This window comes from Saccopteryx bilineata, chromosome 2 (assembly GCF_036850765.1).
Source record: "Saccopteryx bilineata isolate mSacBil1 chromosome 2, mSacBil1_pri_phased_curated, whole genome shotgun sequence".
Classification (NCBI taxonomy): domain Eukaryota; kingdom Metazoa; phylum Chordata; class Mammalia; order Chiroptera; family Emballonuridae; genus Saccopteryx; species Saccopteryx bilineata.
Window position 1 is genome coordinate 215,387,714 of NC_089491.1, and position 22,925 is coordinate 215,410,638.

A 22,925-nucleotide genomic window follows, 5' to 3' on the forward strand; every position below is an offset into this window, starting at 1 on the left:
ACCACATGTACTAGCCTCCCTTGCAGCTAGGTGCTACCATTCTGATAATGAGATTAAGCAGACATGAGAACTTCAGCAAAGGCTCCTAAACTTAACTGACTGAACCACTGTAATCAATGGCTACTCCCACTGTAGAAACAATGAACAGTAAACCATTGCTGAAAAAAATGAAGCTCAAACTCATCAAGCCATTCAAAGCTCTAAACTTCTTACAGTCCATACCATCTCTACAACCCACATTTTCTTAGCTTCTCATTTTGAATCTCTATATCCTCACTGTCCCTTCTGCCTGGAAGTCCTAACATTCCCCAGCTCTAGTTAATATGGACTCATCCTTGAAAACAAGTTCAAATGTTGCCTACCTTCTCTGTGAAGACTTGTATATTCTTCCATTGTAACCGTTCACAAACTGTGCCTAATTATTTCTGCATCTCTTTATTCCCCCATCAGACCACAAAATCTTTCAAGGCATAAAATGAGTTACTTCTCCATTTACTCACAGCCCTACCTACATTCCAGAGCTCCTGTAACTGAAACACAGAGGCATCCAGTACTTGTCCATAAAATAAATGAGGTTTTTTAAAAATTCAAGGTAAGAAAGAGAAAAATCCAGTGAGCTAAGTTAATAAGAAAAATCACAATGGAGTATACAGATGTTATATTTTAAAGTTATACACCTGAAATGTATATTATTAACCAATGTTACCCAGATAAATTTTAAAAGTCCATAACTCCAAATCAGAATCAATATCACAGAAGTCAGTCACAAATGGCCTAAGAAATCTTGAAATAGAGACAGCAGAGGAATGCATAATTCAAACATCCAATTAAACATCTTTTGTTAAATCTTCCCTTTGTCAGCTAACAGAATAACCAATCTATGGGACTGGCTTTATGTTTTATACGTCCCACTTTGAGATAAATGAGCAATAAGCAATGAGGTCATGTGTCAGATTTTTTAAAATATAAATAATTTAACACATTGTAATAAAGGCTTAAGATGATGTTTTAACCATTCTTTTTTTTCCTCCAGGAAAAAACATCTTACACTAACAATTATTTTCTCATTTCTTTATCTGCTATTTAAGAAATCAATAACTAGAGCTAATAACACATACACGTAAGAAATATTCCAAACAAACCGAATACTTCCCATCTGTGTCCTTACCACATAACCCAGAAAATTTGCAATCATACAAATTTGACCTTTGAGTCAAGCTCACAAAAGTGAAGTATAATATTCAAATAGCAAATACTACAGTCATGGAAAGGAAATGCCTAGGAACAAAAAAGGTCTGCATCCTATCTTATTTATTAAGTATGCTCCCCCTACCACTGAATTCATTATCTTTGTCCTGGATATCTTGAATGGCCATGCTGATAAATCACTTGGTTCTCAGTTCCAGGGACATGCACTGTCTTAATGACATCTCTACAAAGCAGCTTTTGCTTTTACTCTGTCAGCCGTCTGGTCACATGGCTGTCCTTAGAGGATTTCCCCTCATAGTTCACTGAACAAGTATGCAATGATCCCAAAACTGTAATTTTGTCACAAATGTACTCTTGAAAACAGAGCCCTTCACAGTTCTTCAAACTAATAGCATATGTAAACTCTTTCACATTCAAACAGCCTATCAGTTAGTCAACAACTTCCTCAACATGAAACAACTATAGGATTTTAAAAAATTGGCTTACTTTTATTGGATTTAAATTTTATGGATTCCGTGGTATAAGTGGATTTAACACAATATAAAACATTCAAAACTAGCTTGGGAAAACACTAGCAAGATACAAGGCTATCATGATGACCTTCATTATATTTTCAATGCCGGTCAAGTTATTAGCAATGGGGGCATTGGCTTCAAAGCTTTGAACTTGAAAAGTGTAATTCTTTCAGAGAACAGAAATCAACTTTTTTTCTAAAGGTACATTTTTGATTATGGTTTACACTAAAGTATAAGGTAAATTAACTATAAAATGTCAAAAAAAAAAAAAAATCCCAGCAAACTAAAAAAAGAATGATAATGACATTTTCATTTTGATGACAATTCAGTTTAAGTCTAATACACAACATTTTCTTTCTAAAATCCATTATCCACTATATTATTCAACAAAATCATTTCTAGGCACCCTCTACTGAAATAGTCTCAATCAATTAGAGGACTGATAAAATATTTCAAGAATGAAGCATTCCTTTGTTGGACCAATTTTTGAAATAAATAGTTGGAAATAACAGACCATTATTAAATTATTGATAGCACTTATGAAACCTTTCACAATAACATGTCTGCAAAAGGCTGAAAATAAATCTTATTTAAAAGCTTTATTTTCCTCTCTAAGTTGGGAGTTAAGCATTATTCACAATTTGCTGTTGTACTTATTTATGCATTCACTGTTGTTTTCTGTATAAACCCTGGCCAGGGATCAAACCCACAACCTGGGTGTATGGGGATGACACTCTAACCAACTAAGCTACCCAGCTGGAGCTCTGCTAGTAACTTTTCTATAGAAACTTAATTTTAAATTACTAATTCATTTACTATATATATCTGTGAATAAATTATTCTCAGAATGGTTAGTCTACATATTTGCAAGTTTTTATGGGAGTTTCTTAGGTTAAGAACTCATCACTTATATCTTCAAACCAATATACTGCAATGTCAGAACTGTATTTGTTTTAACAAAGCATAAGTAATTAAAAGCACCAGTATTGAGAATATTTGCTCTAAGGTACCACTTTCCATATGATAGGCTTTAATGTTAGTCTCTGAAAAATTCATCTAAGATTTAAAAACAATTACTCTCGTTTTAAAGGCTCAACCTTCAAAGTAAATGCAGATTTCTTTCGAAAGATTAAAAAATCAATAAATATGGCTAAGAAATAGTGCACATCTATCTTTATCAAGTATGCCTATTAATTCCATTACAAAATAACTGAGTGGTAATTTATATAACAATAATTATGCTTTTGAAAATTCATCCAATTAAAAGAACAGATATAAAAAGTCCTTTTTTGGACTAATCAAGCCTCAATAAATAATACTATATTCTTTATTTTTGATTAAAAATAAAAATTATTAAAAAAATAAAAATTATGTTGCCTCATTAATTTTATTATAATCAAGCACATGCAGGCAATGGGAAAACTAAACAAATGAGTTTGTGTTAACTGAGGAAGAACTCAGGTCTGATGTATACAAATCTAGCTCACAGGTGGAATTAAACCTCATTTTTCTTCCAGTAAAATGTTTCCAGAGGTCAAACTATATTACAGTCATTATTAAGCTTTGAAATTTAACAAAGCAACACGAGTAATACTGCATTTCTTCATTTAACACAAATGACTTTTCATGATATAGCTGATCTCTTATTCTCGTAGGTGTCCTTTAAGGCTGAAAAGTAAGTTATCAGTTGCTAGGATGCCTTACATTCTTCAGTAAAGATAGGTATATGGGTTTCCAAGGACATGAAATGAGAGCACAGGACAAATTATTAGATTCTTAAAGAAAGAGAATCAGGCAAAGAACAATTTTTTATCAACAAAATAAATCACAAACACAAGAGTTTACTTTTTTGCTCAATCAAATATCTCAGCTAAAAATCATCTTAAGTTGCAAAAACAAAAATTAAAAGAGAAAGACCATCTGGAAATTGAAGAGACTCAAACACTGTTTGGGGTCCATCACTAAAAACTTTCAGAATTCTAGAATTTGTTCATCTACAAAAAAAAAGGTTATTGTTCTTTTCCTTTTTCTGACATGTTTATTTTGCTTATTTCCTGTCTTTCTCTACTCACTGACTCTTACGTATTTGGTTATGATATCATCTCATTCATTCTTCCCTGTACCTACTATGAGCAGGATGTTTATTCCAAACATGGCGGCAACAATTACAGCTTCCCACTTGACCCTAATTTTCCTGGTTAAGCAGGAAAATGATAACTGGTGTAACAAATGCCCACATAGATTCCTTGGGACTTTGCTTGATTCTTCAGTGTGTACACAGTACTTTAGTCACAGTAACACCAACTTCTTGTCCTCTCAAATACCCTGAGCCTAATTTGGAAATTGAGATTGAAAGCCTCTTCTTTTATAATAGCAAAAATATGCTAATTTTAAAAAACAGTCTTATTAATTAAGCAGTGGATCACTACAAAGTTTTAAAGATGTGAATAGCCATCATCTGACGACTAGTAGCATTCATTTTATTTGGAAAACAGATTTCTTACAGAAATGCTGCATTCTCAAACTCTGCTTGTTGGGTTTCCTTGTACTTTGGTGAAGATCACTTCAAGCTTCCATTACAAAACCAAAAATCTTTTCCTGGAGCGTGAAATCTTCCACTTCCGTCCAGATTGGTAAAACCAGTTTATTCATTTTTCTAGAGAAGGTTTTGCTGATGATAGAACCAAGCTTGTTCACAGCTCCTTGCACATAGCTGGCAGTCAACTAATAGCTGAGTTAATAATCAAACCAGCCATATTAGGACGTGTGTGGCAAGCTGCCAGCATGCACACATCTAAAACAGGTCTTTCCCATTTGCGTAAAAACTCTTTATGCTTTTTGTACATTTATATGCTGTTTAAATTTTTCAGTGAGCATGAATTGCTTTAATGTCTCATAAAAAGTCAACCAAAATATTTAATAAATAAAATTTGATACCATATACTCTGCAAGTGTTATCTGTGATAGGTCATTTTTAAATTTAAATAAAATTCATTGGTTCTTATAAGAGAACAAACTGCCAACGTCATGTACAATAGTCTTAGCTGGTTAAGTGCACTAGTCAATAAGTGAAAAATCATAGTTTTTTTTTTTAACTTTCATCTGTATGTGAGACTTAAATACATCCATTTTACATCATCGTCATCATTTTATATAGTGTAAAAACTAACAGTGCTTACAAGATGGCATCATATTACAGACACATTAACTCATACACTGTTTCAAGTATTTTACGTATGTATTAAGTCAATTATCCTCAACAACCATAAGCATTAATATCCCTATTTTACAAGAAAAAAAACTGAGAACAGAGCTAGCCCCCAGTCAATAGCTCAAAAGAGTCAGAGCCAAGCGTTAAGCCCAGACTTGCCCCAGTCCAAGTTCCTGATCAGTGTGGAATGTTACCTTCCCTGGACAGGTGAGAAACTCAGGGACTGGGACATCTCAATGTTAGTGAAATCAACATGACAAAAGGTGGCGACAATTCCACCCTTTTCACAGAGCTGGGCTTTTAAAAACCTCTCACCTTCCCCATTTCAGCCACTACCTCCTTTCATAAAATACTATAATCCTAGTACAGTTTAAACTAAATCTGTAATGCATGTTTTTTTTAAGTATAGCCACACAAACTAAATAAAAGTTTCTTTGATCTTCTTCAAGATAAGATTTCACACAGATGAACCTGAATCCTCTATATCCAGCCCACTTTAAACAGCTAACTAATCCACCAATCTTCACTTTTTCATGGAACTGTAATTGATAAGGAGGCTCTGGTTTTTTTTTTTTTTTTTAATAATAAAATTGCTTTAATCCTACAGCTATCATTCTCATCCAGTGCTTGGTGCAGTTCTACTTCTAAAAAGGTACAATAAAGTCTATTAATCAGAATTAACCTGAAGAGGAAAACCCACCAAATACTTTTTCCAAAGAAAAGCACTAGTGTCCTCACCCAAACGGTTATTTCTTAAACAATACATATTAAACTGAAGAAACAGTACATAACATTTTCCTCTTCATTATGGTTTTCATTTGCAAACTCGGTGTGAGGATTTAGGTACTGTTTGCTTTTCTTTTTAGAATGAAAGAAATTAAGTAATAAGACACTGTATTGCTTAAACTGGCTCCTCCTTCAGGGGGCGTGTGCTCCCTTCACCTTGGTTCCCTCCACCTGCCACCCTCCTGTCCAGTCACTCATAAGGCATGAGAATGTATCTGTACAACAGCTGCGTGACAGGGTGACAGAGAGCAACCCCAAGGGTTTGCAGAAGATGGTATTTAGCATCAAACTCACTCCAAATATCTGTACCTAGAACCCATTAGGAGAAGGAAACCATTTTGTAGACAACTTACACAGAGAGGTAGAAAACAACCAACCAAAAAACACAAAAGTTTATTTGCTCCATCTTCCTCATTGCTGCCACTTTTTCCATCATGACCTCCTTCTGAGGTGCTCTCAGATCCTGCTCTCAGCCCCTTACCTTCCACCCCTTAATTCCCCACTCCTCTCCAGAATGTCCCCTGGACCTTTCCTGTCCATCTCAGCATGTCATAGTTTATGAACATTCGTTTACAATGATTTATTGTCTGTCTTCTCCACTAGACTGAAAGCTTCAGAAAGAAAAAGACTGTTTTGTTCCTCACAGCATCCGAAGAGCTGTGGGACAGGAAGGACTTGGCCCAAAAAATGTCCCTACTAATGAGGAGCTGGAGAGGTTAATGAAATCAACCCTCACACTTGCTCATTTTTCATTAAGAAACTCACATGCACCAGGCTGGCTCTACACCAGAGGCAGGGAAAATAAAGAGGAAGACAAAGGCCCCGCCTACCCACTCAAGTAAGATAGCAATAGTGTGTAAGTGCGTGTCCACATGTGTGCGTGTGAGTGTGTGTCTGTGTGTATGTGTGTGTGTTTGTCTGGGAGGGGAAAGATGGAAAGGGGCATGTAAACAAATATTATAAAATGACTTCACTTCCATTCTCCAGATCTGCAAATAAAGCTGGCAGAAAATGAACTACTAGGAAATTCTCCAGGATTATCTCATCCTATTGTTGTTGTTTTATTCTTTAAATATACATGTCTAGACTGTTAACACTTTTATTCAGAGTCTCAATCTGTACTTTTCTCCTGATACTTAACACTTTCTATTTTCTTTTGTAACCAAGTACCTGTCTTATTTACTCTGCAAACTTCCTGGAAGTTGGAGTAAGGGTGGAAAGTAAGGATATGTATACAAACAACCTTATATCCTATAGCTTCACATCTAAAGCACATTGATAAGGATTATCTTTGCATTCTGTAATTGATACAATGAGGCAGAGATCAAAGAATGTATTAATGGCAGATGCTTTGTAAATCTCTTAAGGTAATACTTATCCTCACCAGGATTGCATTTGCACATTTCTACTGCATTTGATCCCACTTCAGCAGCAGCAGTTTACTGGTCACATAAAAGGTACATAATAGATATTCTTATTACTAGAATGACTGACAACATTCATCTTTTCACAAATATCTGTATAGAAGTCTCTAAAATGCCATAAACAGTAACACAGCATAGGGATCCTCCAGCAACAAGGAGAAAGCCTTATCCATAGACATAGCTTGTTTTTTCCTCCAAAACAGTATTCGATGGACCTCACTATTTTTCTTATTTTTTAATTGGTTACTCCTGATTTAACTTTGTGATTTATTTAGTTTCATGTTCCTTTTCATTTTCTCAGTCAGAACCAGAGATCTTCAGTCTCTCTGGAATACTTTTCCATAGTACTAACAGAATCACAAGTGCCTTTAGGCGCCTCTGCTGGTTAGGGGGACAAGAGAGAAGCTTTTGTGCCCTACTGGTTATCATGGCTTCCCATTAATTGGCAAGAAATTCCTCATAGATTGTCAGCAATCTTGGCTTCACTATTCCATGTGTAGGTGCCTTTAGACAGTAATCATCAGTATCAGATAGGTTTCTACAATCCGTGAATTAGCACTATTATCAAAACAAGTCATGGTGATTAGGTTAAACCCCCCACCTCCCACCCCCAACATAGGAAAATAAAACTTTAAGAAGCAAGAAAGTAAGTGTTAGGGCTCTTTAAGCTCAGCCTCTATCCATTCGCCATGCAAAATCATCAACCCATGTAATAAGGCTTCCTCCAAAAGCTGAGGCCCCATTATCACTGTGCTTATTAGTTTCTTGTTTAGAAATACCAGTAGCATACTTATTTTCTAAGCCCTACAAGACAGTCAAGTCATAATTACATCTACTCTGTGGATACAGATACAGCTGGGTAAAGCTCATTAGAGTGAATTACCCACTCTTCCACTAGTGCTTTAAAAAATGAACTAATGTGAACGTACCCCCACCCTCTGAGTGTGACAACCAGTGCAATGTCCAAAAGGATAGCAGAGCAAGCAAAGAAATGCAATCAAAAGGTCAAAATATAGACTAAATCATATTTGCCTCCACACAGCCTCTTTTTTCTTTCTTTTTTTTTTTGCATTTTTCTGAAGCTGGAAACAGGGAGAGACAGACAGACTCCCGCATGCGCCCGACCGGGATCCACCCGGCACGCCCACCAGGGGCGATGCTCTGCCCATCCTGGGCGTTGCCACATTGCGACCAGAGCCACTCTAGCGCCTGAGGCAGAGGCCACAGAGCCATCCCCAGGGCCCGGGCCATCTTTGCTCCAATGGAGCCTTGGCTGCGGGAGGGGAAGAGAGAGACAGAGAGGAAGGCGCCTCGGCAGAGGGGTGGAGAAGCAAATGGGAACTTCTCCTGTGTGCCCTGGCCGGGAATCGAACCCGGGTCCTCAGCACGCTAGGCTGACGCTCTACCGCTGAGCCAACCGGCCAGGGCCCACAGCCTCTTTTTATATAGAAAAAAAACACCATTGCTCCAAAGTTAAATATTTATTTTTTTACAAAAACTTCAAATCTAAAGGTTATAATTATATATAATTTGTGTTTTTTAAATATGTAGTAAAACAATCAGGAAAAAAATAATTGTAGGAGTAAATTTATATCATCAGAGAAATCAGAGTTCCCTTAATTAAATGCATTTCTTTTAAAATATGGAAAACCAGGCTCTTTAATTCTTAAAAATTTAGTCTCAACAATCCCTAAACTACCTCCTGAGCCACTTGTAGATAAGACAGAGGGTTTGGGAAAAGTTCAATGACCTCGTAAATTAGGGGCTAAAAATTGTAATGATGTGATAGTCTGTATAATCTCAGTGAAATTACAGAAAAACACTTGTCTGAAAATTGCTTTTTTGGAAAATTACCATGAGGTAAGGGAACAGGAGAGGGGGGAAAATGAGGAGAGAAAAAAATGTGGAGGCAAGGCTGCAAATGGTAAAATAGCGAATGGGAACCCAGCTACGCGAAATAACAACCTCCTGTGCCCCAACCGTCAGGCAAACAACTTCTAAGCATCTTCAGCTAAAAAGAAAAATAGTCATTTTGCACAAGCATTATCTGAATGTTTCAGAGTTGGATGAATGGGAAAGACTTGTTATACACCTAGCGGTGGGTGGATTTCACCAGGCTGCAGCCTCCACACAGCTTTTCTTTGCTGCACTGCAGAGGCGCCATCTTCTCCGTCTTAATCTTCACTCAATTCAATACCTTCATTGGCAGCCTAAAAAAAACACTTGGAGGACCCTCCCCATCAGCCTGCGCCGCCAGGGGTTCGACACCGGAGTGCCCGGAGCTGCCAGGGAGGAGGCCGCGCCTTAATCAGACAAACGCCTCCTTTGATGCACAGGAGGGGAGAACTCGTGACTCCGCACCACTCGCCACTGCCCTTTCCACTGCACACCCCGCTCTCCACGTATTTTCTCCCCGAGGACTTTACAGCCCAACACAGCATTAGCAATTCTCGGGGGTGATGGGGGTGGGAAGCTGAGGTGCCCAGAGGTTCCGCCACAGCAGCGCCCCAGCCCCTTCCGGGACAGAAGCACAGCGCCAGGAAGGGATCGGCGGGAGCCGCGGTGGCGCACCGACTAACGCGGCTCAGTCCACCGCGCCCCGGCTGGCGAGGGCGGGGTGTCGCGGCTTTTGTTCCCGGGGACTTTCTCTCCGGGTGAAGCTGAAGGTGCGAGCGAACACGCAGGACGTCCAGTCTGGGGGAAGGTGCGAGGTGGCGGGGGTCTCTGACCCCTTCCATCTCTCCAACTTACACAAAAGCGAGACGCAAAAATGTACAAAGTTTGCCTGCGGAAGGTGGTGCGCGACCCTGATAGGGGTCGCACCTAGGCGGCCGCGGCGAGCAGCCGCGAAGAGGAAGGCAGAGGAGATCCGGCAGGGACAGGGTGGTGGGGATGCGAAGCGAAGGTGAAACGGGGCGGAAAAGGCAAAGGAAGCCAGGGTAAGAAGGCGCTTCCCGAGCTGTCCCGATTCATCGTCCCGGGGCCCGAGAGAAAGGGAAGGACGGCGATTCCGATCTGGGGACAGGATCCAGGGGCGCTGCGTTTTCGGTTTTACCCCACGTGCTTCCTCTGGATGGCTCTTCCCCAACCCGGGCCCTCGCTCCCGGCCGAGTCCGGGACCGAGTCAGGGTCTGAGCTCAGGATCGCCTCCACTACTCGTCCCCAAGAGGCACGGACCCCGGAGCCCGACGCCCTGCCCGTTCCCTCTCCACGTCTCCGGGACGGGGCTGGGCCCGAGGCGGGGATGCGCAGGGCGACCTTAAGCGAGAGCGCTGGTCGCAGAGGGGAAAGGGATTCCCTTGACTGCCTCCGGCTTCTCCGGATGAAAGACTTGGGGACGATGGCTCCACACTGGGCCCCCTCCCCCCATTCCGAAGGGCGGCACCCACCTCCAGTGCCTGAGCGGTCCAGGCGGCCAGCAGGACCAGTGCCAAACGGGGCAGCATCGCGACCCTGCGCGTGGCACCGAGTGCGCTGCTGTGCGTGTGCGATACGCCGCGCCCTTGCTTTGCCGTTGCAGCCGCTGCCGCCGCCGCTACCGCTGTCTCTGTTGGCCCCTGCGATCGCGCTGCTCTGGCTGTTCTTTCCCACTGCTGCCGAGGAAACTGACGGAGCAGGAGCGGGGCTGTGGGGCTCCGAGCCTGAAGTCAGCTGATCCGGCCCTCCCCGCTCGGCACCGGAGAGAGACCCCTAGCGGAGGCGCCGGGGAGCTGCACGCGCTCGGGCCTGGTGGGGCCCGCGCGCAGGAGCCCACAGGTGCAGCGTTCCCCGCTGGCGGCCCACGCCGCCGGTCCCCTAACCCCCGGGAGCAGTAGGAGGGGGATTCTGGGGCCAGGAGAGGGACAGCGCAGGAGCAAGGAAGGTGAGTAGTAGGACGTCTGAGCTCCAGAAAAGGCTGGAGCACTCCCTGCTCGTTCCCGTGAGCTTGACTCATCCGACCCCGTAGGTCTCCGGGAATGCCGTATCAAAGGCTGCAGCTGGGTTGCGTTTTTAGCCGCATTTCGGTTTTTGTCTCAGTTTGGATAAGTGGGGGAGGCGTTTTTAAAAGAGAATGGGAACTAGATAAGCTTAAAAGAAATAGAATGTCTTCGCTTGTTGAGAAAGCAAAAGCCTCATTTTTTTTCCTCCTTCAAAAGCAGCCACAACCAACCTGGAAATTCTATCTTTAGAACGAACCAAAGGAGAAAGCCGGAACTCGTTAAGAAGCTGGTGACCGACCCACTTACCCTTGAAAGAAAGATTTCAAAAAATTTTTTGTTGTTGTTTATTGTAGGGTTTTTTGTTTTGTTTCGTTTTTTTGGAAGGATTCTTTTTATTTGTTTGTTTATTTGTTTCATAAGAGGAGGGGCCGGTTAGCGGGATTTTGTTGGCAGACAGGGATGGAACATACTTCCGAGATGGGGGTTTAGTGAAAGTTAAGAGGGGAAGGTTTATAGAGAAGATTCTTATTTATCCCCCATAACTAAGAACTTCTGACCTCAAACTCTGTCCTTGTTCTTTATTATGTCTAGAATGGTCTAGAATTGTCCAGATGTATCCCCTCCTGACCTGAAGGAACATCAGTCACCAAGCCTCAGTCCACAGGGGGGCTAGTGGGAGAGAATGTGTGGGGCCATGGCTCAGCTAGGGAGACTGGTGGCTTATTTCCTGAGAAGTCAGTATTTATCTGCTAGCTTCCCTAAATGTTCATCTCTCCCCTCCCACCTCCCATCCTGAACCTTGGATTACTTTTTTTCCTGTGCCCTTTGAAAATTCTCAACAAAGAATAAATACTTGTAATCATGCAATATTACTTTACATACCTGATGTCATTTATTCCCTACAAAAGCCAGTGAGGCCCTCGCTGTTATTATTCCCACTTGTAAGTCAGGAAACTGAAACTAAGGAACTCCAAAATCTGATAGCAAGTAAGTGACAGGAAGTTGGTACTACAGGGAAATGCTTAAGTGACAGCAAAGCTTACTTGCTTTCCAAACACATCTATTCAGCACCATAATTCCCTGACTGTTCCAGACTTGAATGAGCAGTTAAAGGCATCTACATGCAAAGAGAAGTATGACTTGAAGATGGGTAGGGGGCAGGACCAGCCACAAATTGTGGGGGTCTAGTACAATATGCAAAGACAAGACTCCCTTATTCCAAACTTAAGAATTTTCAGTTGGTGACACAGATTGTTGAACCAACCACAGGTCTCTTCCGAGCACAGGACCCCATGTGACTGCATAGGTTGCATGTCCCGTGAAGCCAGTCCTAAGTGGGAAGAAGCAATTTTTAAAAGTAAGGGAGTTTTATTGAGCACATAATTCAAAAATATAGAAGCACGGTAATAATCTGTAAAAATAAGAGTTCTTTCTTAGATTTAGCAGCTTCCCTTTCACTGGAAATTCAGCACACTCGCACATTCCCTGGACAAGATGTTGTTCCAGGGAAGATGATTAGCCCTGACTGTCAGAATGATGGACAGTCCTTACGTTTTCTCCTGTTCTATTACTACTCAGATCTTGATGGTTTTTACTTCTCAGCCACTATCTCTGTTCTGCACTTAATGCCATTTCCTGCCCTGAGGTATCTTTCAGATTCCCTGAGCAGGAAATAAAGGAACATCCCTTGTTAGAACCCTACAAAAGAACCAACCACCAGATGGCTGGAATCTCTACAACTTAAATGGCTCAACTTGTGAGATGTTTGCTATCCGTTCAGACAGTGCATTCTGTCTTTGAGCTGTTCTGGTATCTATAAAGTTCTTACCGCATTGTCTTTCCTTGAACCTCAGATGTCCTTGTACCCCGGTGACCAAGCAGAATAAATCTGTTCCACACCACATTGCTTCACTTATTTGCCAGCAGTTTTCATGCAGCTTCTGCCTCCGGAGTCCTCTCCTTCCCAGGTAACTCAGACATTTCCTTCAACAGTTGTGCAGATGGCATGGTTTCTGGTTCCTTCCATGTCCTGGCCATTCTACTCTGTGTTCTGGACTGATTACGGTACTCTCTAAGTGCTCTGACCTGCCAGGTGGGGTAGTCTGTTCCCCACCCCAGTGTGCAGTTGAACATTGCCATTTGATTTGTCAACTCAGGTTGGTCACTCTCGCCATTGTTTCTCCCAAATCTGTTTTATGCATAGTGCTGTGAAACACATCTTATATTTCCAATCTTTTTTTTTTTTTGAGAGAGAGAGAGAGAGAAGAAGTGGAATGGGTGGGGAGAGAGAAAGATAATTATCAACTCATTATTCCACTTAGTAGTGTACTCACTGATTGCTTCTCAAACCTGCCCTGACTGGGGCTTGAACCAGTGCCCTCAGCACTCCAACCACTGCACCACTGGTGGTGGGCTCCCCCCAAACAACCTAAGTCAAACAGTGAACCCTGCATTAGTTTGCTAATGCGGCCATCACAAATACCACAGCCTGGGTGGCTTAAACAACAGAAGTACATTCTCTCAGAGTTCTGGAGACTGGAAGTCTGAGATCAAGGTGTTGGCTGGGTTGGTTACTTCTGAGGCTTCTCTTCTGAGCTTGAGGATGGCCTTCTCCATGACTTCACATGGTCATCCCTCTGTATGTCTGTGTCCTAATCTCTTCCTATAAGGACCATTGTACTGGTTTAAGGTCCAACCTAATGACCTCATTTCAACGACTTCTTTAGAGGTCTTATCTCCACAAATATAGTCATATTCTGAGGCATTACGGATTTGGATATCAACATATAAATTTTGACGTGAATCTGGGAGAGGGACATCATTCAGCACATAACAGACCCTCATCTGGAGCAGCTAGGACTTGTTCTATGATTCTATCACTGATCTTTGACTTTGATTACCAGTGGCCAATGGTTCTTTTGCCCTTTTCACTTGGAAGATCATTCATTTCAACAGAAAAAAATAGAAATTAAACAGTTCTTCTTTCTCTTCATTGTGTGTCAACATGGCACCATGGTCTCAAACAGCTAACGTGTCCCTTTTAAGACCATCCAGCTCTGAAAATACAATGGCCCGTTCCATTTTTCTTTAGAAAATTTTATCAGATACTAACCTTGTATTGACATTTATAATTCTTAGTTTGCTGGAGCTGCTATAACAAAATACCACAGACAGGGTGGTTTAATCAAGATAAATTTATTTTCTCACAGTTCCAGAATGTAGAAGTCCAAGACTGAAGTGCCACCAGGATTGGGGTTCTCTAAGGCCTTTCTCCTTGACCTTCAGGTAGCCACCCTCTTGCTGTGTTTTTACTTGGTCTTCCCTCGGTGTTTGCACACCCTTGACATCTCTCTATATGTCCTAATCTCCTTATAAGGACACTGGTCAGATTGGACTTGGGTCCACCCTAGTGACCTCATTTTAACTTAATGACCTCTTTGGAAGCCCTTTCCCCAAATGCAGTTATGTTTTGAGATAGTAAAATTTGGCTTCTACATATGAACTTGGGGGGAACAATTCCATTTATAACAGAACCCCTAAACTTATTCTTACATTTTAAGCTACACTCATATTCATCCTTGAGAATTTCTACCTTTTATTCATCTCCTTTGGAAGCCAGAGTGGTTCCTAGGTAACCAAGTAGTTCCTTTAGCTGCCTTACTGAATGTTTGGAGGATGTGGCCACTCTAGACTTCTAACAGTGTTGGGAATTGTGGTACTTTCTACAGAGGTGCTGCCTTGCTGGGTATTAGCTGTAATGGCAGACACAGTGACTGACATATCAATATTTGAGAGTTTAACAGGCTTTTTAACCTGTCTTCTCTTCTAGAACCTCATACTGACACTTTTTTGTGGACCAAAAGTAGGTCCTGAGTTGCATTCTCTCTCATCTCCTTCTACAGTTCCTTCTCTAAGACACAAAGATGTTATTAATTTCTTTATCTCAATGGCAGCCTTTAATATCTGTGGAAGTCTAGACTGTAAATAGCAATCAAGTTTTTCATAATAAAACTCTTTCTCCCAATAATGGGTGCAGTTTTTCACATTATAAGATTATAATTATAATATAATTCATTATAATTTTAATGAATAGACAAAGAAATGTTTAAATGAATAACAAAACACACCTACATTTAACTATGCATCTCACAGAATTGCATATAGACAGAGTATGTGACATTTTACTTGCCCATTTTCTTAAGTTACCACTTAATTCATGGGTTTTTACTTCAGTAGTGCACGCATGAAGTGTTCACATATTTTAAACAATTTAACACTTTTAAAATTAGTCTTTATCCTGTAACCATTACACAAAAGTACTTCAGTTACAGCCTTTAAATTTAAATAAGTTATAGTTTATAAATGAGCTTAATGTATTTCAGTAGTAACTCTATGGGACATCAAAATTAAATGTTTAACCAGAGACCGCTATTGGCAGCTGGTTTATATAACTTGTTTGAAGAATGATGGTAATTCCAAGGTTGCCATGAGGACTAATTTAAAAGAATATCTTATACTTTATCAAATATAAAGGAAGTACAAGAGAAGAGTAAGAAAGAAGGCATTCATGCTGACCCCAGAGGTAGTGTGAAAATCAGTCCAGTAGTGGGATTTGCCTCTTCAGAGAATTTCAGTAATAGAGCAGCAATATGCAATGGTGGAAAAGGTATCAGGCTTTGAAAGCCTGACCATTGTATATCAGTTTTGGAAATAGTTATGGAACGTACTACAGCCTCAGTTTCCAAAATGTTCTCCTCATCAGGTGTTATGGTAACAAAGTGGGAAGACTCTTAGCCTGTTTTACAACAGAAATCACTTCTCTGTCCTGAGAAAACAGACATTCAGGATAGCTGTGGATAAAGTGACAAGGATAATCCTGCCTAGGACCTTGCATTGACCTTGTCAGGGATGGCCGTTTTGCACAGTGACTCTCAACCCAGTGTTATTTAGGTGAGTCTTTATGTAATATGTTGCTAATAAGAAATCCAAATTTGTGAGTGATTTACCTTTTTTTTTAGAACATAAATGAAACAGGTCAAAATTAGCCTTCTATCAAGCTATTCATTTATGTTCCAAAATGCTGTCTAGAGGGGGAGAGGAAGAGATGCAGCTGTCGAATTAGGCAATAATCTAAGAGTTAGGCAGAAGTCTGACCACTCCCAAGGGCGTGTGCCTGGTATGCTGCTTGCCCAAGGTGCTTTGCCTTGGCCCATTGTCTACATGCTTACTGATGACAAACATCAAGGCTAAGGGATATTGCACTCCAAGGTTACCAGACCTCATTATCTCCACACCAATCATACCTCGGGATTGTTCTTCATGTTCTTCTTTTTAAGTAGAGAGTTCTAGAGTATTTGATGAGTGAATCAACTTTCAATATCCAAGTGAAGGCTGAAGCCAAAGAAATGTTACCTAAACCTGAAATAAATGGGAAGATGCCAGAAGGTAAGTTTTGAGTACTCGTGAACATGTTTTGTAAACGAACAGCATCCTGAATGATAAAACAGGCACGCAAACCAACAAACAAATAAATGAAAACTTCAGAGTCATTCAGCACACAACTTTTGTCCCAGAGCAAACACCCAATGTGGCCATACCTCTTAACGAACATTTTTTTCTCCATATGAATTTATTGTATTTAAAGTATCTATTAGTCATAAGAATGAAAATGTTTAGTACTGGTGGATCAATCAAAGGTTTTTACACTTCCACTGTAAACAGGGTAAAAACTGATACATTTGTTTCCTTAACATATTTCTGTGAGAAGAACACTGGGGCAAAAGGCATGGGAAAATACATACATCACTAAGTACAACTTGGTATAAAATATTTGTGTGTGTATATGCAAATTCATTAAAAGAAAATGAAGTTACAGACTTATTGCACAGGGATGGCTAAATTAGGGATGTCAGGAAGAGGGGTTTTTGTTTGTGTGTTTGTTTTCTTACAGAGCATTTGATATCAAACTCAAAAAAGAAAAGGGAGCAAGAAAGAGGATATTCTAAGGAAGGGTCATGTGAATGTATTAAGAGTGTTGATGGGGTTGAAGAGTGGGAGCTAGTAGTGGGGATGTGTTGACATTTGAGAAGTCGAGGAATTTAGTTCAGATGGGATGGGAGGCAGTAAGCTGCTACTCACAGCAGGTCTCCTCATCAGTCTGACATACTCTTAACATTTCTAGAGAAAGGTCTGTCAGTGAGGGAGGTTCAAGGACATTTGGAGGATCAGGAACAATAGGGAAAGGGTTTGCTAGAGGTTCTAGGTATGACCGGAGATGGGATCTGTAAAAAGGTTGTAAAATACCCTGATTACTTGAGACTTGTGTTGGGTTAACCTTCCAAGTCACAGATGAAGAGGTGAGAGTTAACTCAGCCAGAAAGGGAGGGAGAAGAGAGGATTTGCACCTGGTCTGTCTCACCTGGGCACCATTAATTGCAGATTTTTTGAAATAATAAATTAAGAGTTTAGTTACTTTGTTTTAAGGATCAGAAGTACATACAATAGAAAGAAACTTGAATATGGTGAACAAAGACTGAAAGAAGGGCAAGTGAGAGATGAATGTTGGAGATGTGACTGTGGTAGTTTTCTGTGATAATTGATGATTTTTCCCCAACAGAGAAGCTGAAAACTATTCAGATGATATTAACATGATATTACAAAAGAATATATATATTTTGTTGTGTTTACTTATAACAATCAAATAATCACATAGAGATTTAATATTTGTGAGATCAACCTTAAATACCCTATTAATACTGTGTGAGAAAGAAGTGAATTATATATATTACTCCAGGTTATTTTTCAATACATGATATGTTAGAACTATAAGTTTTGAGAAACGAAGAATAACGTCTTCCAGCACAATTTCCAAACTGTGTACCATGCAACCCCGTGACTAAGTGTATATACATGCATGAATTCAAATAATCCTTTAAAATCTACCATGCATTTTCAGGCTTTTTTTTTTCATTGATTTGAGAGAGAGAAAGAAAGAGAGAGGCATCAATTCACTGTTCTTCTTAGTTGTACAGTCATTTATTGTTTCTCATATGTACCCTGACCAGGGATTGAGCCCATGACCTTGGCTCACTTTGATAGCGCTTTATCCATGAAGCCACTCAGCCAAGGCAGTTTTAAAGGAGGTAGCTGTTTATGGAGCATTCCTCTCTCCCATTTTCATTTTGTAAGTATACAGAGCGAGCTTTAGGGGACTTTGCTTTGAAGGCATTCTAGTGAACTCTTGGATTTTTTTTAAGACCCTTGTAGATGTGAAGGTTTATGCTGTACATGCTATACACTTTTGTCAAAACAGATAGGATTCTTTCCACTGAAAGGTGTTTCCGTGCAGAACCTTGAAGATAATAACAGAAGAAAGTAAAAATATTAGGTTGACAGACATTTTAAAGTAAGGCATCACAGAAGCCATAAAAAAATATTCTGCAAGTTTAAAGTAGGAGTTAAAATGTGTATTATGTGGGCCCTGGCCGGTTGGCTCAGCGGTAGAGCGTCGGCCTGGCGTGTGGGGGACCCAGGTTCGATTCCCGGCCAGGGCACATAGGAGAGGTGCCCATTTGCTTCTCCACCCCCCCCCCTTCCTCTCTGTCTCTCTCTTCCCCTCCCGCAGCCAAGGCTCCATTGGAGCAAAGATGGCCCGGGCGCTGGGGATGGCTCCTTGGCCTCTGCCCCAGGCGCTAGAGTAGCTCTGGTCTCGGCAGAGCGACACCCTGGAGGGGCAGAGCATCGCCCCCTGGTGGGCAAAGTGTCGCCCCTGGTGGGCGTGCCGGGTGGATCCCGGTCGGGCGCATGCGGGAGTCTGTCTGACTGTCTCTCCCCGTTTCCAGCTTCAGAAAAATACAAAAAAAAAATGTGTATTATGTGGAAGATACTGGATGAGAGTCTTTGAATATTTATAATACAAATGTACAAGGACAGAACCTGCTTCTTCCCAGTTTTAGGGAGAAATGGGACAGACTCCTGTTCACATTTGAGACTGCTTCTCTTTAAGCTTTCCTATGTGAAAAGGAGGAAGTATTGCTAAGTTTGCAAAGATAAGTCTCAGGATAAAGCACACTCTACTGCCTTTTATTCCAGGACAGTGGCCCTGAAGAAACGCTCAGGACCTCTACGAAGGTGAGTGACAGGTTCCGAGAAGAAGAATTGAAGGAGACAGTTATTGGTTTAATTTTAATTAAAATGTCTCATAGAATATACATAGAGAGCAAAGGTACAGGAGATAAAGAATTCTCTGGGTCAAAAATAAATAAATATATCTGAATTTCTATAGTTTTCCTCTGTTAGTCTTTATTGAAAAATTCATTTACTGCTAATGGTGTCAAGCGTCTCTGTCAAACTTCATTATTGCACCAGAGAGGAAAAGAAGAGAAAGGTTTAGGTTTAGGGAGCTTGGAGTCAAACGGGATGTGGTTATTTCTGTTTTACAACTATCAGTGAAAACATTCTGTTATCTAAACCTTGCAAGGTCAGGGGTCCATGTAACCACCTTATTCTGGTGGGTTTGTGAAACCTGGTGGAAGATACTAAATTAAAAGGAGAAACTGGCAGGTCCATTTCTTTTTTGCAAAGGAAGGGTAGATGAGATGGAAATAAACCGGAAAACTTGGCAAAAACACAAATCTTGATTTCCTAGAGCTTAGCATTAACCCTGGCTTAACTCAGAAATAGATTTGCTTCAACTCAATTGTACCATTTCAGCCTTTACTACCTGGGAGTTTCTGGGGAATTTTATTTTTTAAAACAATCAGAATGTATCAACATTGTTTGGTGCTTTCCACCAAAAAACTCTAAACAACTCCAAAACCTAAACACAGGGTGTGTCTGGAAGAAGGTAGACCAAGATATTAGAAACTGAGCTGGAATATCTCCAGGCTTACAACGATGTTTCAATTACCCAACACTGAGGAAACATCCATGAGGTGTATTTTTTTCAGACTGGGTGAAGGAGGTCTGGCAAACACTGGGATGCACATCCACTCGAAGGCTGACTTCTTTCTGGAATTTTCCCTCAGTGATTATTGCACAGTGTGAGATTTAGTCTCCATGAACCGAAGCACAGGACAACCGAGAGCTTTCCTAGTCCCTTAGGAGTGAGAAACCATTGCATCTTGATTTTCAAGTTTGGAGCTCTTTCTCCTTTCACACTTGAAGAGAAGTTGCTGGGTGGCTGGCCCAGAGGGCTTTTTGTCTCATTTCTGAACTCCTCTGGTGAGAAAGGCTGTGAACTAACACAATCATCCTTCAGTCTGAGCACGCCAGGGTGCTTCCACCGCTGCCCTGTGACTGAACCCTTTCCCCTCCAACTCTCTTCTAGTTCCCCTGAGTTACAGAAGAACCTAAAATGACGGTGTTTAGAACTGAAGTGAATGTGGTGCTTATCTAGGCCAAGACTTTCATTTGTTGAAGACAAACTGGCCACCCAGAGAAGCAGAGGAACTTACATATGGACATGCGACTGTGTATTGGCAAAGCTTGGCCGCAGCTCCCCTGACTTCTCATTCTCATTTCTCAGATCAGGTGATCTCACAAGACCTGAGTCATAAAAACAGTGGCAGAGGAGACCGGTTGTACTTTGTACATTTTTTCCTCTTCTAAAGTTGCTTTATCTTTTTGTCTGACCAATGGTGGCGCAGTGGATAAAGCATCAAACTGGCTGAGGTCACCAGATTGAAACCTGGGGCTTGTCTGGTCAAGGCACATATGGAAATTGATGCTTCTTGTTCCTCCCCCCCTCCTCCTTCTCTCTCTCTCTCTCCTCTCTAAAATGAACAAATAAAATCTTTTTTTTTTTTTTTTTTAACAGAGACAGAGAAAGTCAGAGAGAGGGATAGACAGACAGGAATGAAGAGAGATGAGAAGCGTCAATCATCAGTTTTTCGTTGCGCATTATGACACCTTAGTTGTTCATTGATTGCTTTTTTATATGTGCCTTGACCATGAGCCTTCAGCAGAACAAGTAACCTCTTGCTTGAGCCAGTGACCTTGGGTCCAAGCTCAAACCAGATGAGCCCACGCTCAAGCTGGTTACCTCGGGTCTCGAACCTTGGTCCTCTGCATCCCAATCCAACATTCTATCCACTGTGCCACCACCTGGTCAGGCTAAATAAAATTTTTTAAAGTTGCTTTATCTTTCTAGAAACTGAGAGTTGGAACCCAACTCAGAAATCACCTGTTTGATTCTCCCACGAACGCAGGTGTCTCACCGGCAATATTCTTGAAACAATTATTTGGCATGTGCTTCTTTATTTTCTATTTTGGGATCCATCTTCAGGAAACAAACATTTTACTAGAATATTCTTTGTTGTTATATTAACTAAAATTTAGCTTCTCTTCATTTATTTCATTAGCCCTAATTCTGTCATAAGGAGGAAGGCTAAATACAAAACAAAATGATTTCACATTCATTCCATAAAACACAACTTCAGAAGTTTTAAAACATTTATTCCATGTTCCCTTCAGCTTCTGTTCTCTTCTGAAACCTAAAAATCTGATTTTCTCAACTGTGACTTACAGGCTATAGTTGCCAGATCCCTCTTGATGGTGAACTTCGAATGTATTTCTTTCTGCAAATAAATATATTGTCTTATTCCAATCATTCAACAAATATTTAAGGAGCAACTATTAAATTAAGGGAGATTAAAAAAACAATCGAGTAAATTAAGAAAATATATAGTGTGGTGCATAATGATATAGGCTGTGGAGGAAAGTCGCGCAGAATAAGGGAGATGGAGAGTGTGTGTATGATCAAGTCAAAGCTTGTTATTATATTCAGAGTGATCAGGAATAATCTCACTGATAGAATGAGGTATGTGCAAACAGATAAAGGAAATGAGAGAAGAGGACCTGCCAATGCTTGGGACAAAAGAATGCAAATATAAAGGTAAGAATAAGCCTGACTATTTGAAGAATGCAAGGGACCCTTGAAGCTTTAGTGGCAAGAATGAGGGGCATAGTTGTAGGGGGTGAGGTCAGAGTGGTTGTTATAGGCTGAATTGGGTCCTGTCAAAATATTCTTAAGTTCAAGTCCTTACCCCTGTTACCTCAGAATCAATATGTTTTGAGACAAAGCCTTTAAAAAAGTAGTTAAGATAAGGCCATTAGAGTGGGACAGATACAATACTACTGTCCTTATGAAAAGAGGAGACTAGGACAGAGACACACACAGAGGGAAAACCATGTGAGGTCACAAGGAGAAAGTAGTTATGTACAAGCCAAGAAGAGGCTTCTGAGGAAGCAAAAAATGCCATACTTTGCTCTTGGACTTCCATCCTCTAGAATTGTGAGGAAATAAATTTCTGTTGTTTAAACCACCCCATTTGTGGGACTGATATGGCAGCCCTAGCAAATCAATTCAGAGATAAGAAAGGCCAGATAATGGACCTTGAAAACCATTTTAAGTGCAATGTAGGGTTTGAGCAGAGTTAGAGCATGCTTTGGCTTCTATTTTAAAAGGGACCACTCTAGCTTCTGTAATGAAAGTAGTTAACAGGGAGGCAAGGGCAGAAAGAAAGCCAGGTAGGTGGCTACTGTAAAAATTTTTATGGAGGTGAGATGTAGGGAGAAGACAGAAATTTCAGAACATACTTTGAAGTTCAAGCCACAAGGGTTTTCTGATGGATTGGATTTGTGATGTGAGAGAGAAAATTATTAAAGATGACCCAGGGCTTTAAGGCCATAGTAACTGAAAGAAAAGGATAGACTGGAGGAGTGACAAGTTTTAGTGGGGAAGATAGTTTTCAGTGGGGAGGTTTAGGCACTCCATTTTAGACACATTAAGATGCCTATTAACCGTTGAGTTTGAAATACTGACAAGGTTGTTGGGTGCCTGAATTCAAAAATCAGAGGT

General features: G+C 40.7%; 1 protein-coding gene and 1 non-coding gene across 7 annotated transcripts in view; both read right to left on the bottom strand.

Annotated features, from left to right (window-relative positions):
- APP (amyloid beta precursor protein) overlaps positions 1-10,817 on the bottom strand; it is a 323,882-nt gene extending 313,065 nt beyond the window's left edge. For 2 of the 6 annotated variants that reach the window (XM_066259113.1, XM_066259112.1), the window contains exon 1: positions 10,535-10,817. In XM_066259113.1, coding sequence (XP_066115210.1) covers positions 10,535-10,591 — 57 coding nt within the window. In that variant the 5' untranslated portion in view covers positions 10,592-10,817. The remainder of the gene's footprint in view (positions 1-10,534) is intronic. The other 4 variants (XM_066259111.1, XM_066259110.1, XM_066259109.1 and 1 more) reach the window with 2 other exon arrangements.
- Positions 8,498-8,573, bottom strand: TRNAA-AGC (transfer RNA alanine (anticodon AGC)). The gene has a single exon. It is a non-coding gene; the product is annotated as a tRNA-Ala (tRNA).
- Positions 10,818-22,925: the final 12,108 nt, after the last annotated feature.